Genomic DNA, 16,840 nt, shown 5'->3' on the forward strand with positions numbered 1-16,840 from the left:
CGCAGAGTGTATTGGCATAGAGTGTAGTGGTGTAGAGTGAAGTAGAGAAGAGTGCAGTGGTGCAGAGTAGATTAGAGTGGTGTACAGTTGATTAACATGGAGTGCAGGGGCATAGAGTGGAGTGGTACAGAGAAGAGTGCATTGGGGCTGAGTGAATTAGCATAGAGTTGCCGTGTCTCTGTGTTTTGTACGCCGGAACAGGTAACCCACGAAGGTTTCAGGTGTTGTCACCTGGCACCACTGGGCCTTAGAATAGCCCAGTCCTTCAGAGTGCAGTGGTGTACAGTGGAGTTACGTAGAGTGGAGTTGGGCGGAGTAGAGTGGAGTGAGGTAGAGTGAAGTGGCGAAGACTGCAGTGGTGTAGAGTGCATTGGTAAGAAGTAGAGTGGTACACAGTAGAGCAGAGAGGCATAGAGTGTAGAAGAGTGCAGTGGCATATAGTGGCTTAGGGTGCAGTGGTGTGGTGTAAAATGAAGTGGTGCAGAGTAGAGTGGAGTGGAGTATGCATGGTGTGGTAGTGCACTTCCATTACAGACAACACATTTTCAATTGAAATGACCATTACATCTGCACAGACGCACAGTTTTACTTATAAAACTAAGCAGTGCACAAACCTTAATGTGTGGAAATGACATCACTTAGTGTATTGATTTGTTTTGATCATATTAAAGTATTTGTTTCCAACACATTTCAGTATTAACAGAAAATGTGTTTCATTTCTGCTTTGCTAATTTCGATATATTCGGAAATACTTGTAGTTCATTTAAACGTTGTGTGCTAGGAAAACAAAAAAAACCTTTCCTCTACCCCCATTATCCAGCAAGATTCTCACATAAATCCCCCCACTTTGAAGTCAGAGAAAGAAATGTAAGCTCCCTCGGAAGACAGAGCCTGACATCTGACCCGCGCCTTTGAAACGCACAGTACATGTGACACAAGAAGAGCAAGATGTACAGACCTGTGTACAGAAAGGAGCACTCGTGTGTGTGAAGAGTCTCTGCTCCTTGGGAGGGACAAACTGAACCTGGACAGACTAAAACAAATAGAGCCAGCAAATAGAAAGCCAGGAAATGTGAGTTACAAACCACAAAGCCAATGGTAAGTTATGGGCAGAATGCATTCCCAGGGAAGCTTTCTGAGTGTCCCCAAGATGTTTTTAGCGGACCAGACAGCTGTGATGTTTGGTAGGCTTAGACCTAAAAACAACTGAGGGTAGCTCTTCACTGATCAGTGCTATTTGGCGTGGAAGGGCAAGAACTAACCTCAGCACATTGAGTGGCTTCTATATAGGTACTGAGCACGTCATTTCTGGCGTGGACGACGCCAACAAAGAGCTGAATGATGCCACCTACTGGTATGCAGGGGTACTGCTTAAAAACATCTGGAGCCAGCTGACACTTGGGGAATATTCAAGGGTAAGGAATCTGTGGCTAGAAGTCTCCATCAGTTGGTCAAATTGTACAAATGATATATGGTGTGTACCAAACTAGATGTGCCACACTATGCAAAACTGCACTCGTAAACACTCCATCTCAGCTTATTGCACCCCTTTGTACAACACACTAACACCTGCTACGCAAACTATGTTCACCACAGCGTTTGCAACATACATCACTGGAGAAGACCGTCAAGCAGCTGGATCCAGGACGGGCAGACCATTCCGTCCAATGGCTGCTTTCGATGGGCAGCACTTACCTCATACACTCCTTGGGGTTTGGCCAGGACAGCTGTTCGATCTCCAAAGGTAACATAGATGCTATTCTCCTCACAGTTCACGATGACGGTCGCAAAGTCCTGGTTCTCCACTCGTATAAATTTTCCTCTACGTGTTATAGTCTGTGGTTTTTCACCTGAGGGAGAAGGCAAGTTAAAAGAGAAGTGATATTTGTAATTTTATATCTATTCCATGCTTTTCAGTTTTGAGTATGTTATGCTTACAGTGTTGAATCATTTATTATTCTATTATTGTTTCTTAATATTATACATTAATTAATTATTTATTGTTCTCCTCCCCTGCCCCCTTCTGTTTTAATACTGTGTATACTCTTTATTGTGTACAGCTTGATGTCTATAATTGTGTTATCCTAATAACTTTTATGTCAAATAGGATTTGTAATTTTAATTATATTGCTGTTCTTTTTTCCTGTTATCTCTCAATAAACTCAAACTTAAAAAAAGAACAAAGACGTGGGCACCTGCAGACCGCAAGGAATCGCATTCATGGATTTCTGAGGCACATTTGCAATCCGCTGATAAAGGAAAAATCAAGCATTTATTAAGATAACTGTCATGGCAAGAAGTGTGCGCTCTGTGTGGAAGAAAGCATTCCCTCATGATTTCTCACCTGCAGGTGCCTCATGTATAAAAGAACAAGTTACTTACCTTCGGTAAAGATATATCTGTAAGAGACACAGATTAGTTATAGATTCCTTAACTTGTGAATTACCCCCAGGCATCAGACTGGATCCAGAAAAACCTCTGCGCGTCGAAATGTGGCATCGGTCAGCTCCGCGTTCGCCGTTGGCGTCGTGGTCGCCTGGGATGACATTGCGACAGCTACTTAGACGTCGCCCTCACGTGCTGATGTCAGTTCTTATACATGACATTCCACACCAGAAGCGCAGAACCATGCAAGACACTGACCCCTGGTGCACAAAACTAGGGCCCTGAAGGGAGTCCTTAACCCTAGAAATCAGTTCACAAGACGGGGAGGATGGGTGCAGCAGTACGGAATCTATAACTAATCTATGTCTCTTACAGATATATCGTTACTGAAGGTAAGTAACTTGATCATCTGAAAGAGACAATTATTTATAGATTCCTCACCTTGTGAATACATACCCCAGCAATACCAACCCCGGAGGTGGGTCTGCGAACCAAGTTCACACCAGAAAGTCCTGGAGAACAGAACGGCCAAAGAAGCCATCCCTCTGGACATGGCTGTTCAGGCAGTAGTGCTTTATAAATGCGTGCAGAGATGCCAACGAAGCTGCCTGACAGATGTAATTGAGAGCAACACCACGTCCCAAAGCAGTGGTAGCTGCCGTCGCACTGGTGGAGTGGCCACGCAGCCTTCTTTGCCAATGAATAGCAAGCTTTGATGCACAAAATGACCCACCAAGAGATGGTCCGTTTGTGCACGGCCCGACCATTTTTGGCATCCATGTTGCCAACAAAGAGCTTGTCATCCACCCGGAATTGCTTTGTGCGAACCAAATAAAATGAAAACGCATGTTTTGAATCCAGACAGTGGAGCCTCTCTTCCTCCTTAGAAGGATGCGGAGGCGGAAAAAAGGTGGACAAAGTGATGGTCTGACCAATGTGGAAAGAAGTAACCACCTTGGGAAGAAAGAAAGGTCTGGTTCTTAGGACAACCTTGTCCAGATGAACAGCCAGGAAAGGAGGTTTTGAATAAAGAGCTTGGAGCTCACTCACCCTGTGCCCAGAGGTGATGGCAACCAGAAAGGCAGTCTTTAAAGTAAGAAGTCTGAGAGGACAGTTATGAAGCGGCTCAAAAGGAGTGCACATAAGGTAAGTAAGAACCAAGTTCAAGTCCCACTGAGGCATTACGAAGGGAACAGGAGGAAAAAGATGAGTAATGCCCTTAAGAAAGCGATTTACAAAAGGGGACTTGAAAAGAGAAGGCTGATCAACTCCACTCATGACGAAAAGCTTCACCTAGCAAGTGCCGCCTTGGAAATTCCAACGCGCAGAATTGCTGACTTTGCGCATTCTCTTCGGTGGCGAATAGATCTAACCAAGGCTCTCCCCACTGCTGAAAGAGACCTTGCACCACCTCCGAGTGAAGACGTCATTCGTGATCCATGATGCACCTGTGGCTGAGTTCGTCCACCCAAGCGTTAAGTGAACCTGCCAAGTGTCGAACCACCAGGGATGTTCCAGGCATGTCCAGAGATGGAGAGCCTCTTGACATAGGGTCCACGACCCCACCCACCTTGTTTGTTGCAGTACCACATGGCGGTGGTGTTGTCTGTGAACACCTGCACTACTCTTCCCCGGACAGAGGGAAGGAAGGCTTTTAGTGCAAGACGGATCGCCCAAAGCTCTAGAAGGTTGATGTGGAGCCCGGATTCCGCCGGAGACCAGAAGCCTCTGATCTCCTTCTCTCCCATGTGGCCGCCCCAACCCAGAAGTGATGCATCCGTCACCACTGTGTATTCTGGTTGGGGAAGGGAGAGGGATCTGCAGAGCCCGCATATGCCACCTGGCATGATCTATCAGCAGGATGATCGGAAAGATCAGAATCATAGCCCGAATATCCTGGACTCGCTGCAAGGGAGGATAGACCCGAAACTGCGTCATGTCCAGAACCGCTCCTATGAAAAGGAGCTTCTGAGAGGGAGTCAGGGGTGACTTTGGTACGTTAATAGTGACCCCAGCGAATGCAGGAGATTCGCCATAGTCTGGAGGTGGGAGACAACTGCCTGGGGCGAGCCCGCCTTCAACAGCTAGTCGTCGAGATAGGGGAAGACTGGAACCCCTGATCTGCGCTGATGAGCTGCGACCACCGCCATCACTTTTGTGAACATCCGAGGGGTGCTGGTAAGGCCAAAGGGAGCATGATAAACTGAAAGTGCTCGTGGCCTACAGTGAACCACAGGTAACGCCGTTGGGCCGGGAGGACAGGGATGTGAAAATAGGGGTCCTGCAAGTCCAACGCTACCATCCAGTATCCAGGGGCGAGGGCAGACAGGACCTGAGCTAGCGTCAACATTTTGAACTTCTCCTTCCAGAGGAAGCGGTTAACGTTCCTGAGATCTAAGATAGGACGCAGGCCTTAGTCCTTCTTGGGCACCAGAAAGTAGTGGGACGTGATGGTGCGTCAGTGGGGGAGGTGATGGCGAATCCTGGCGCCCACTGGCGATTGGTGGCCCTGAAAAGTCAGACTAGGAGGGTTTGGAGGCTGCTGCAGAGGGGGCAGTGGTGGACTGGCCCGCTCGCTGACCCCCAGACCCACGACGGTGGGTCCCACGTCCCCGGCTGTGCAGGGGCTGAGTAGCGTGCGCCGGTCTGTGGGTCTGGGTGGAGAGTGGCGGGGCACCCCTTCTGTAGCCACGAAAGGGGCAAAAGGCAGACTGTGCAGGACAAGTGATGGAGAGCCCAAGGACTTGGCCATAGTGTGAGAGTCCTTGAAGCGCTCTAGTGCACTGTCTGCCTTGTCGTCGAATAGGCGACGGCCATCAAAGGGCATGTCCAGCAGGGTACTTTGGACATCCCCGGAGAAACCAGTCGACCTCAGCCATGAGTAGTGTCGAAGGGCTACCGACGTTGAAATTGTCCTGCTTAGTGAGTAGGCGGTGTCCAGTCCACAACGAATCGTAAACTTGGCTGCATCTCTCTCCTCAGTGACAGCACGGGAGAGCACTGACCGGGTCTCCTCCGGGCACTGAGGCAGCACCTATGCCACCGTATCCCACATGGAGTGGGTGTAATGGCCCAACAGACATGCGATGTTTACGGACCGCAGTCCCAAGCTGAAGGAAGAAAACATCTTCTTCCCAAGATGGTCCAGCATTTTAGGTTCCCTATCAGGTGGTGCAGTAGGAAAGGCGCTACCTTTGGACGTGTAGGCTTGGACCACCAAGCTCTCAGGGGTGGGGTGATGGGAGAGGAAAATGGGGTCCACCGGTGCCGGGTGGTGGCGTCGGGCAATCATCCTATCCACTTGAGCCCCAGTGTTGGGCCTGGACCAGGTGCCCAAAAGGACGTCAGTGAGGGCTTCGTTGAACGGCAGCAGGAGCTCCGAAGAGCTCGTTGCCGGCAGACGCACCTCTGTCAGCAGGTTAGTCCTGACTGCCACCGTAGGTAGCTCAAGGGTGAGAGCCTCGGCCGCCCTACGCAACACCACTGCGTAAGACGCTCCCTCCTCTGTAGCCACGGTAGGAGGAGATAACATGACATGGTCTGGGGAGGTATCCAAACAACTGGCATCCCCCAACTCCTTTCTCTAGTCCGGATCATATTCTAACTGGTCAGGTAAAGGGTCTCCAGACCCCTCCCCATCCTACTCACCCTCCTCAGGTTGCCAATCTGGCCTAAAAGAACCAGGGTAGAACAGGAGTACAAAAGTACCCGTCGGCGCTAGAACTGGCGTCGGTCAACGCCGGTCCGGCTCCGTGTCTACGTCGGGGTGGAGGCCGGGGTTAACGCAGGCTGGGGACACAACTGGCATCAGTAGCGGGCGTGGTGCCAGTGGAGTCGGCGCCAGTGGAGGTGTTACATGGTCGACCGGGTCCGATCCGGATCCAGGCCTGGATGCAAGGGGGGCCTGCGGTGCCGGTGCCAGAGCCGCCGAAGGCCCAGGGCCCCAGCTGAGTCTGTGGGGCCCGCAGGCACGCCGGCAGAGTCAGGCTGCCCAAAGATGGCATGCATCGCTTCGTAGAAACTCCGTCTTAGTGGAGGGACGTCTGGCCACCAGATTAACATTACATACTTCGGGGGGAAGGTCAAAAGCCATCGACTGCTGCTGCTCAATCTCCACGCAAGGAGGCGCAGAGTTGACAGGTTCGGGTGGAGAACCCTCCCCTGCTGCTGCGACAGAAGATCCTCCCGAAGGAGCAGCCTGATGTGAGGATCGATACTCATACTCAGAAGTTCTCGATACCAGACTCTCCTCGCCCAGTCTGGAACCCAAAGAATGACTTAGGCCCGGTTGGTCCTGATCTTCTTCAGAACCCTGGGCAGGAGTGGTATAGGTGTAAAGGAGTAAAGCAGGCCTGAGCTCCACTTGCGACGAAAAGCGTCACAAAGTGATAGGCCCCTTGGAACCTCCAGCGCACAGTACTGCTGACACTGAGCGATCTCTCCGGAGGCAAGCAAATCTAACCAAGGTTCTCCCCACTGCTGAAAGAGACCTTGCGCCACCTCGGACTGGAGACGCTATTCGCGATCTGCTAGGCATCAACGGCTGAGTTTGTCCGCCCCTGCGTTCAGAGAACCTGCCAGGTGTTGAAGCACCATGGTTGTGCCCTGCTTTTCCAGCCATGTCCAGAGACGCAGGGCCTCTTGACAAAGGGTCCACGACCACACCCCGCCCTGCGTGTTGCAGTACCACACGGCAGTGGTGTGGTCCGTGAACACTTGCACCACCTTTCCCTTGAGAGAGGGAAGAAATGCCTTCAATGCCAAACAAATCGCCCGGAGCCCCGTCTCTGCCAGAGACCAGTGTCCCCTGATCTCCACCTCGTCTAGATGGACGCCCCATCCCAGAAGCGACACATTTGTCACATCTGTGAGATCTGGTTGGGGAAGGGAGAGGGGTCTGCCATTGACCCAATCACGGTTCGTCAACCATCACAGCAGATTTCTCGCAGTTTCTTCCGAGATCTGGACCAAGTCGTGAGATTTCCTCGATGCTGTGCCCATTGGAACTTCAGGTCCTACTACAGAGCCCGCATACGCCACCTGGCATGTTTTACCAACAGGATGCAGAAGGCCATGAGGCCCAACAGCCTCATAGTCAGTCTCACCGAAATCCAGGATAGAGGCTGAAACATCGGTATCATAGCCTGAATATCGCTGCTCGGGAGGATAGGTCCTAAACTGCACTGTGTCCAGAACAGCTCCTATGAAAGGCGGCATCTGAGAAGGAGTCAGTGTGACTTGGGCAACTTTATAGAGAACTCCAGTGAATGCAGAAGGTCTGCCGTAGTCTGAAGGTGGGAGATGACAGTCTGGGGAGAGGACGCCTTCAACAGACAGTTGTCAATGTAGGAGAAGTCTGACACCCCTAACCTGCACAGATGAGCTGCGACCACCACCATCACCGTGGTGAACACCCGAGGGGCACTTTTAAGGCCGAAGGGGACCACAGTAAACTGAAAGTGCTCGTGGCCTACCTTGAACCACAGGTAACACCTGTGGCCCGGCATGATAGGGATGTAGAAATATGCATCCTGCAGGTCCAACTCTACCATCCAGTCTTCTAGGTCACGTGCACACAAGACCTGAGCCAGAGAGAGCATCTTGAACTTCTCATTCTTCAGGAAGAGATTGAGGGTCGGAAGATTTAAAACGGGCCGCAACCCTTTGTCCTTCTTCGGAATCAGAAAGTAGCAGGAATAACAACCACCGTCTACTTCTGAAACAGGGACCCTCTCCATAGCTGCCTTGGCCAAGAGAGCTGCAACTTCCTCTTGGAGTAACTTTAAGTGATCCTCCATCAGCTGTTCCTGATTTGGCAGAATGAAAGGAGGAAAAGAGAGGAAAGGCAGAGAATAGCCCTCCTGGATTATCTGCAAGAGCCTCTTGTCCGAAGTTATGGCTCTCCAGTGGGGGAGATGATGATGAGTCCTCCCACCCACTGGAGGAGCGTGGTCCTGCAGAGTCAGCCTAGGAGTGCTTGGAGGCTGTGGCTGCCGGGGCAGTGTGACTGATGACTTCTGACCTCCATTCCTGGATCGGAATGCACCGCGTCCACGTCCTCCAGCGGCTTGGGAAGTCTGTGTGGGATGGTAGCTAGGATAGGGCTGACGCGGCTGGAAACCCCTTCCGTTGCCACGGAAGGGGAAAAAGGAAGACTGGCCATGAGGACTGGAGGAGAAACCCAAGGATCTGGCCGTAGTTTGAGAGTCCTTGAAACATGACCAGGGCCAAGTCTGCCTTTTCCCCAAAAAGACGGGTTTCATCAAAGGGCATGTCCATCAGATTGGCCTGGACATCGCCCGAGAAGCCAGTTGTTCTAAGCCAGGTGTGTCGTCTCAAGGCCACTGTCATTGAAATGGACCTGCTCAGTGAATGAGTCGTGTCTAGGCCACACCATATGGTGAATTTTGTTGCATCTCTCCCGTCCTTGACAGCTTGGGAGAGCACAGCCCAGGCCTCCTCCAGCCCAATTATCACGCGACCGCAATGCCAGGCTGGAGGAAGAGAACAACTACTTCGCAAACGAGTCCAGCCTCTTGGATTCCCTAACCGGAAGGGCAGAAGGGAACGCGCCCTGGGACGTAGAGGCTTGCACCACCAAACTTTCTGGGGTGGGGTGCTGGCTGAGGAACTTTGGGTCGCTGGAGCTGGGTGAAGGCGGAATGCAATCGTCCTATTCACAGGAGCCCCTGTGCTAGGCTTGGACCACATGCCTAGAAGGACATCCGTAAGTGCCTCATTATAGGGCAAAAGGGGTTCAGAGGTGGAAGCACCCGGTTGAAGCACCTCGGTCAGGAGATTAGCCCTGACCTGCACTGAGGGCAGCTCTAGTCCTAGGACCTCAGCTCCCATCTTTATCACCATGGCATATGATGCCCCCTCCTTCGTAGCCACTGTTGGCAGAGAAAGCATGCCAGTATCTGGGGAAGTGCCCAGTCCAGTGGCCTCCCAAAGTTCCCGATACCTGTCCAAGTTCTCCTCAGAGACATCCTGACCACTCCCATTCCTCTCCTGAGCCTAGTACATCTTCAAAGTGCTCAGGCAACAACATTGAACCCCTGGGTTCAATCTACGTCGGAACTGGCAATGAGCGACGTCGTTCCAGCTCTGTGTCGTTGGAGATGAGGATGGGACTAGCACCGCCAATGGGCACCGGCGCCGCCGCAGGCACCGACTTCGGGTCCGACACTGGAGGAGTTTGCAGTGGCATGAACGGCGTCGACCCAAATCCAGGATTGGGTCCATGAGGCCCCACCGGTGCCGTGGCCGAAGCCGACGGCGTCGAACCTGATGGGGCCCCTTCTGACTCCACGGGGCCCAAGGGCTCACCAGCGGGCTTGAGTCATTCAAATACGTGGTGCATGGGCTCGGAAATTTATTTTATTTGAGTGTGAGTCCCTCCGGCTCCCAGAAATGAAGGGAGGCGCAAAGTCGACTCTGGCTCCGTGTCTGCGGAATAGTGCCTAGAGCGTCGGTGCTCCTTACCTTTCTCGACAACAAATGCCAGACGAGGTGAAGGTAAATTCCGCTTGGACTTCCTCTTCTTCTATTGCCTCTTCTCCGAATGTCCAGAGAACCTCGAGTAGGAGGAAGAGGACTTAGGGCTCCAGGAGTGGTCCCGCAACCTCCTCTTCTTCGACCGGGACCTCCGCGGAGTCTCGCTGGACCGCGAGTAGCTTCATCACTGTCTCCCTCAAGGCCTTTAGAACCAAGGCCTGGCAGTTCGAGCATGACTTTGAGTTGTGGTCGTGCTTGAGACACCAGAGACATACGGGGTGGGGATTGGTGACCGACATCATGCGGCTACAGGCACTGCACGGCTTAAAACCGGTCTTCCTCTAAGACATCCCCCACACACAAAGTGGAAAAAATTATTAATTCGACAAAAGTCGAGAAAAAAACTGCCAAAAAGCGACAGAGTGGTAGTTCTTCCTGGATCGGCGCTCATCTGGCGCGGAAAGAAAAGAACTGATAACTGCGCACCTGGATGGCTCCTATATAGGCACCACAACGTCATAACCAACGCTGACGAAGAAGTCATGCGGAACGGAATGGAGTTACCCCACGCTGTGCGCAAGGGGTATTGCTCAAAAAATATTTCCAGATCCAGCCTTATGCCTGGGAAATCCAACGGTAAGGAATCTGCAGCTAGAAGTCTCTATCAGATTCCTGTAATGTTAGGGCATTATTGAGAGCTTGGGTGAGGTGTGACATTCATCACAAATCAGAGGGATGTCCTGACTGCTCTATGTATGCATTGTAATTAGGGTGGAAGAGCCATCCAACACATTCTAAATAAGGCCTTTAGTCTTCATTCTCCTGCTTCATGGCAAGTTGCTCGGAAATGGATCACGTCGCAAGCAAGACTTTACAGGTTCTCTAAACATTATTTGCCTCTTTTTATGTTCCTGTTCAGCTTCCTTTGTGCAAGCGTCACGCAGTGTGTGTGTTTACCTGTGGCCATCTTTTGTCCCAGTTCCTATCTGAGTTTGTCATCACACACACACAGTTGAAGCACAGCATATCATACAAAGGGATGGCTGAGTGGACGCTTTAAATGAGAAAAAGGAATGTCTAAGAGTACCAAATTCACAAGATACGTACTCCCACTCCTGCTTCTCCTCACCCCAACCCTTGCCTCAAGCATCCAGCCAGGTTTCTAGCAAATAAACTGCACAGAATGTTGTGGCCGAGAGCTATGTCTTTCCTGGATGAAAAGTCCTTTGAGTAATGCTTGCAAGAAGCATGTGGAGAGGCCCATGTAACTGCCCTGCAGATGTTTGCAGAAGGTACTTGTGTGTTGAAGGCCACCAATATTGTCTTTGTCCAGAGTAATGCACCCAGAGTCTTCAAGAGGCCTCAGCTCCTCGCATACCACAGGACGGAGGACAGAAACAAGCTTTCCACCTGGCGAAAGTGGACCTGGCCACTTCATGCTATCATCATTGAGCAGACATTAACTCTTATAGTCTCCCACACATGTGCTCATCCGATCCATCTCCAGAGTCCACTTACACTCCAGATGGGAAGCTATCACAAAGATATTGTTCTCGAGGGACCGGTCCCTCTAGAAGATGCAAGAAGGCGAAGAGAATGAGACAGAATCCATCCTTGTTTGGTACATGTGCTTTTTTAAATAAAATATGGTGGCAGTGTTGCTAATGAAGACTTGTTCCGGAGTAAAGGAAGAACAATTTGGAGCTCGTAAACGTCACATGAATAACATGAAGTTGTGAGTTTGACGTCTTGCAATGAGGCCTCCAGCAGTACTTTCATGAGCCTGTGGTCATCTTCATTTTACACTGATGCCTGTAATGTGGAAGAGTTTCGAGAGGCCTGATGTTGGATAACAGCACCAAAGACACTGTTTTATTTATTTATTTGAGGTTTTATAGCGCGCGAACATGACCCGTTAGGGTATTAGAGCACTTTACAGGGATAACACGTTATGTACAGGTTAGGCTCAGGCAAAACACAAGGATGGGGATAGGGAATTGACTAGTTAGGACAAAAGCCAGAGTTAAATACAATCATCAGTACAAAACCATAATCAGCAAAGCGACATTTCAGCGATAAAGAGAGAAAACCAGCAATTGTATATGAGGGGCGATATGATAGCAAAAAGGCAGATAGAACCAGCAGAAAGTTTGAAGGAGTAAGAGTTGGTACATGGAAAGGGCCAAGCAGTACAGGAAATTATGCACAGAAACAAATGCCATGACAAAAGGTGGTAAGCGAATGTTGCTGGCGCAGGGGATATTCACAAGGTGAGGGATCCACAGGCAGATACTGTATCCACCAGAAAAAGCGTTACAGAAGGTAAGTAACTTGTTCTTCTGATGGATACATCTGCCAGTGGATTCCTCACCTTGTGGATAGATTCCCACAGCAGTCCCCACTCCCGGAGGAGGGTGTCCATCCTTCTATACCAAAAAGTCCTGAAGCACAGAACGCGCAAAGTGTCCGTCCCTCCTCATCTCGGAGTCCAAGCAGTAATGCTTCGCGAAAGTGTGAAGGGAGGCCCAAGTTGCCGCCCTACAAATGTCCTCCACAGGAACACCCCTAGACAAAGCAGAAGTGGAAGACTTAGCTCTAGTGGAATGAGCTCTTAAACCCTCTGGGGGTTCCTTACCAGCCAAAGAGTAGCATATCTTGATGCACAAGACAATCCATCTGGAAAGGGTGCGCTTGTGCACCGCTCTGCCTTTCCTGCAGCCAACAAAGCCCACGAAGAGCTGGTCATCAACCCGAAAGTCTTTTGTCCTGTTAAAGTAGAAGCTCACCGCCCTATTAGGGTCTAGATGGTGAAGCCGCTCCTCCTCCGTGGAAGGGTGAGGAGGAGGATAGAAGGTAGGGAGGGTAATGGACTGCCCCAGATGGAAGGGGGTTACCACCTTAGGCAGAAAAGCAGCCCTGGTCCTGAGAACCATTCTTTCAGCATGAATGGTCAAGAATGGGGGTTTTGAACTTAGAGCTTGAAGCTCACTTACCCTCCTTGCCGAGGTGATCGCAATGAGAAAAACTGTCTTGAAAGACAACAGTCTCAAGGGACACTTATGTAAGGGCTCGAAGGGAGAACCCATCAGATAAGTTAAGACAAGATTCAAGTCCCATTGAGGCACAATAAAAGGAGTTGGAGGAAACTTGTTTGTAAGGCCTTTCAGAAACCGTAAAACAATAGGCGATTTAAACAATGATGGTTGATCCGGCAAACAAAGGAATGCCGACAAGGCTGAAAGGTACCCCTTCACAGTGGCTACAGCAAAACCTTGCTGAGCAAGAGAAAGGGCAAACTGAAGAATGTCAGATAAACGAGCCCTCAAAGGATCAATTAACTTCTCCCCACACCAGTGCATAAATTTAGACCACATATAAGAATAGATAGATTTGGTGGAATGACGTCTGGCAGGCAAAATAACATCTACAACATCTGGCGGGAGAGAAAAAGAATTCAGGTTGCCCCGTTCAATCTCCAGGCATGAAGGTGTAGGCTCTGGAGGTGGGGGTGTAGAACCTGCCCCTCCGACTGCGAGAGGAGGTCTGCCCTCAAAGGGAGACGGAGCGGAGGGCACGAGGAGAGGTGAAGAAGATCCGTATACCACACCCTTCTTGGCCAATCCGGGGCGATCAATATAACTTGGGCCCGGTCTTGGCGAATCTTCCTCAGAACCCGAGGAATCAAGGGTATGGGAGGAAATGCGTAAAGGAGTTGTGAGCCCCAACTCAACTGAAACGCGTCCCCTAACGCTCCCTGCATCGGATACTGGATATTGCAGAAAGACGGGCAGTGAGCGTTCTCGTGAGAGGCAAACAGGTCCACCTGAGGAGTTCCCCACGGCCGGAAAACGTGACGAACCACCTCCGGATGAAGCCTCGACTCGTGGTCTACGGAGAACTGACGACTGAGACTGTCTGCACAAACGTTTAGAACTCTGGCCAGATGATTTGCCATCAGACAAATCTGCTGATCCTGAGCCCAGGACCAGAGATGCAGAGCCTCTCTGCAGAGACAAAGCAACCCCACTCCTCCCTGCTTGTTGACATACCACATAGCGGTAGTGTTGTCCGTCAGGACTTGAACCGACTGACCGCAAAGGGAAGGGAGGAAGGCCTTGAGCGCCAAACGTATCGCCCGTAATTCCAGAAGGTTGATGTGAAGCAACCTTTCCTCTGGAGACCAAAGACCCTTGATCTCGAGATCCCCCAGATGAGCACCCAACCCTAAAGTGGATGCATCCGTTATCACTGTGGCCACCGATGGAGGAAAATGGAAAGGCTTTCCTTGAGACAGATTGCCCTCCACACTCCACCAAGACAGATCCGCTGCAGCTTCTCTGGAGATCCTCACACACTCCCTGAGATCTCCCTTGTGCTGATACCACTGCCTGCGGAGGCACCACTGGAGGGCCCTCATGTGCCAGCGTGCATGGTTGACCAACAGAATGCAGGAAGCAAACAGACCGAGCAGACGAAGGACCTTCAGGACTGGAACGACCGCTCCATTGTAAAACAAGGGAATCATTTCCTGTATGTCTAGAATCCTTTGAGGAGGAGGGAATGCACGACACACAGTAGTGTCCAGTATCGCCCCTATGAACAGGTTGCGCTGAGAGGGCACCAGGTGCGATTTGGGCACGTTTATCGAGAAACCCAACTTGTACAACAGCTGAGTTGTATCCTGCAGAAGCACCTTCTCTGGCGACTCCGCTTTGATCAGCCAGTCATCCAGTTTGGGGAGAACTGGAATCCCCGACCTTCTGAGATGGGCTGCCACCACTGCCATCACCTTCGTGAAGACTCGAGGTGCAGTAGTAAGACCAAACAGAAGGACCACAAACTGATAATGTTGCGACCCTACCGTAAAACGGAGATACTTCCTGTGTGACTTTAGGATGGGGATGTGGAAATACGCATCCTGCAAGTCGATCGACACCATTCAGTCCTCCTGTTGCAGCGCTTGAAGAAACTGCGCAAGGGTGATCATCTTGAACTTCTCTTGCTTCAGAAAAAGATTCAAGATCCTGAGGTCCAATGTTGGATGCAATCTGCCGTCCTTTTTTGGAATCAGGAAATACCGGGAGTAGCATCCCTGATACCTTTCCTGCTCTGGAACCACCTCTATCGCACCTTTTTCCAGCAATGTCAGGACTTCCTCCTACAGGAGAAGAAGGTGGTCCTCCGAGCAAGCCCCTTGACAAGGAGGGTAATTTGGAGGGAATTCCCGAAAGGGAAGGGCGTACCCATTTTCTACAAGATCTAGAACCCAAAGGTCTGTAGTAATCGATTCCCAATCTTGTAGAAAATGGGTAAGCCGGCCCCCCACAGGACCAACATGATCCAGAATGGTGGATCTAGGGCTGCTTTGCAGTGGTGGGAGGGGCTGAGGAGGAGGAAGAGGAGGAGGAGGAGGAGGAGAGCTGACGACCTCGAGTGCGACCCCTGATTCTGCCTCTGTAGCTCTTATACAGAGTGCTTTGCTGCTGCTGCTGGGGCTGTCTGAAAGAACGAAAGGTAGACCTTCCGAAGCCCCTGTACCTCTTGAACGAACCCCTTGGCTGAGTCTGAAGGTCCAAAGATTTAGCCGTGGCCTTACTCTCTTTAAATCTTTCAAGCGCAGCATCCGCTTTCTTGCCAAAAAGTCCGGAGCCATCAAAAGGCAAGTCCAAGAGCGTTGACTGGACATCAGGGGAGAATTCTGAAGACCTAAGCCACGTGCTCCTCCTAGTGGCAACAGAAGATCCCATGACTCTTGCAACTGAGTCAGCTGTGTCCAAGCCACTTTGGATCACCTGACGTGCCGCCGCTTGGGCATCCGAAAGAACCTCATTGAAACCAATCCTATCCTCTTCTGACAGCTTTGGGGCTAGCTGCTTTGCTGAGTCCATAAGAGCATGGATATATCGGCCCAAAAGACAGGTGGCATTCGTCGATTTAAGGGCCATGCTGGCAGAAGAAAAGACCTTCTTGGCCGACTGATCCAATTTCTTCGCTTCCCTGTCACTCGGGACTTGGGGAAAAGAACCTGATGACTTTCTGGAACAGGCAGCCTGAACAACAAGACTCTCCGGAGAAGGGTGAGAAGTCAAAAAGTCTGTGTCCCCTGGAGCTGCCCTATACCTCCTGGCAATAACTTTAGAAACTGCTGGAGCAGAATAGGGCTTACGCCACACCTCCATTACAGGCTCTATAATGGCGTCATTGAAAGGGAGTAAAGGCTCCGAAACAGTAGACGGAGAGTGCAGAACTTCTGTTAGGATGAAAGACTTGAACTCTGCAGCAGGCAACTGCAGCTCTAAAAGTTCAGCCGCCTTCTTAATAACAGCATGGTATGGTGCCACAACCTTTGAAGGAGCATCCGAAGGAGGAGTAATCACCCATTGAGGTGATAAGTCCAGGCCACTGGCCTCCTTTAACTCATCAAAAACATCGTCTGATTCCATAAGTTCACCTTCCTCGACTTCCTCCAGCAGGTATCTCTGCTCATCCAGCACCCTTTGGGCCTCCCTCCTAGACCTGATCCTCACAACCGGAGTCGGCGGCACCGTGACCGAATCCGACGGCGCCGGCGTCGAGCGTGGATCCAAAGGGACAGGCGACGTACAACGAGGTCGAGTCGGCGCCGGTGAAGAAGGGAGCGGCGTCGATGTCCTCGGTGCCGGTAGATGCCAAGACGGCGTCGCCGGAAAAAATGGCATGAAGAGAGCCTGAGGATAAGCTTGGGGAACTCCCAAACTGAAGGCCATAGGACCCATAGGACCTGAAGGTGCACCAGAGGCTCTGGAGAAGACTCCGTACATCGCATTAAGATAATGCGTAGGGTCCTGACCTGGTCCTGGAAATGCAGGATATTGATCAGGCATCACCAGACTCGGGCCGACCGGCGCCGACGGTGGAATCAGCGGAGCCGAAGGCTCACCCGGAGCAGGAGGTTCCTCAAACGGAACCGGAGACGAAG

At 51.1% G+C, this 16,840-nt stretch overlaps 1 protein-coding gene across 1 annotated transcript in view; it reads right to left on the reverse strand.

Moving 5' to 3' along the window:
* The window catches only part of SPAG17 (sperm associated antigen 17), a 1,802,643-nt gene that overhangs the window by 469,438 nt on the left and 1,316,365 nt on the right, over positions 1-16,840 (reverse strand). Inside the window, exon 33 of the mRNA XM_085620708.1 lies at positions 1,696-1,850. Coding sequence (XP_085476834.1) covers positions 1,696-1,850 — 155 coding nt within the window. The remainder of the gene's footprint in view (positions 1-1,695; positions 1,851-16,840) is intronic.

This window comes from Triturus cristatus, chromosome 8 (assembly GCF_964204655.1).
Source record: "Triturus cristatus chromosome 8, aTriCri1.1, whole genome shotgun sequence".
In the NCBI taxonomy this organism is placed as follows: Eukaryota; Metazoa; Chordata; class Amphibia; order Caudata; family Salamandridae; genus Triturus; species Triturus cristatus.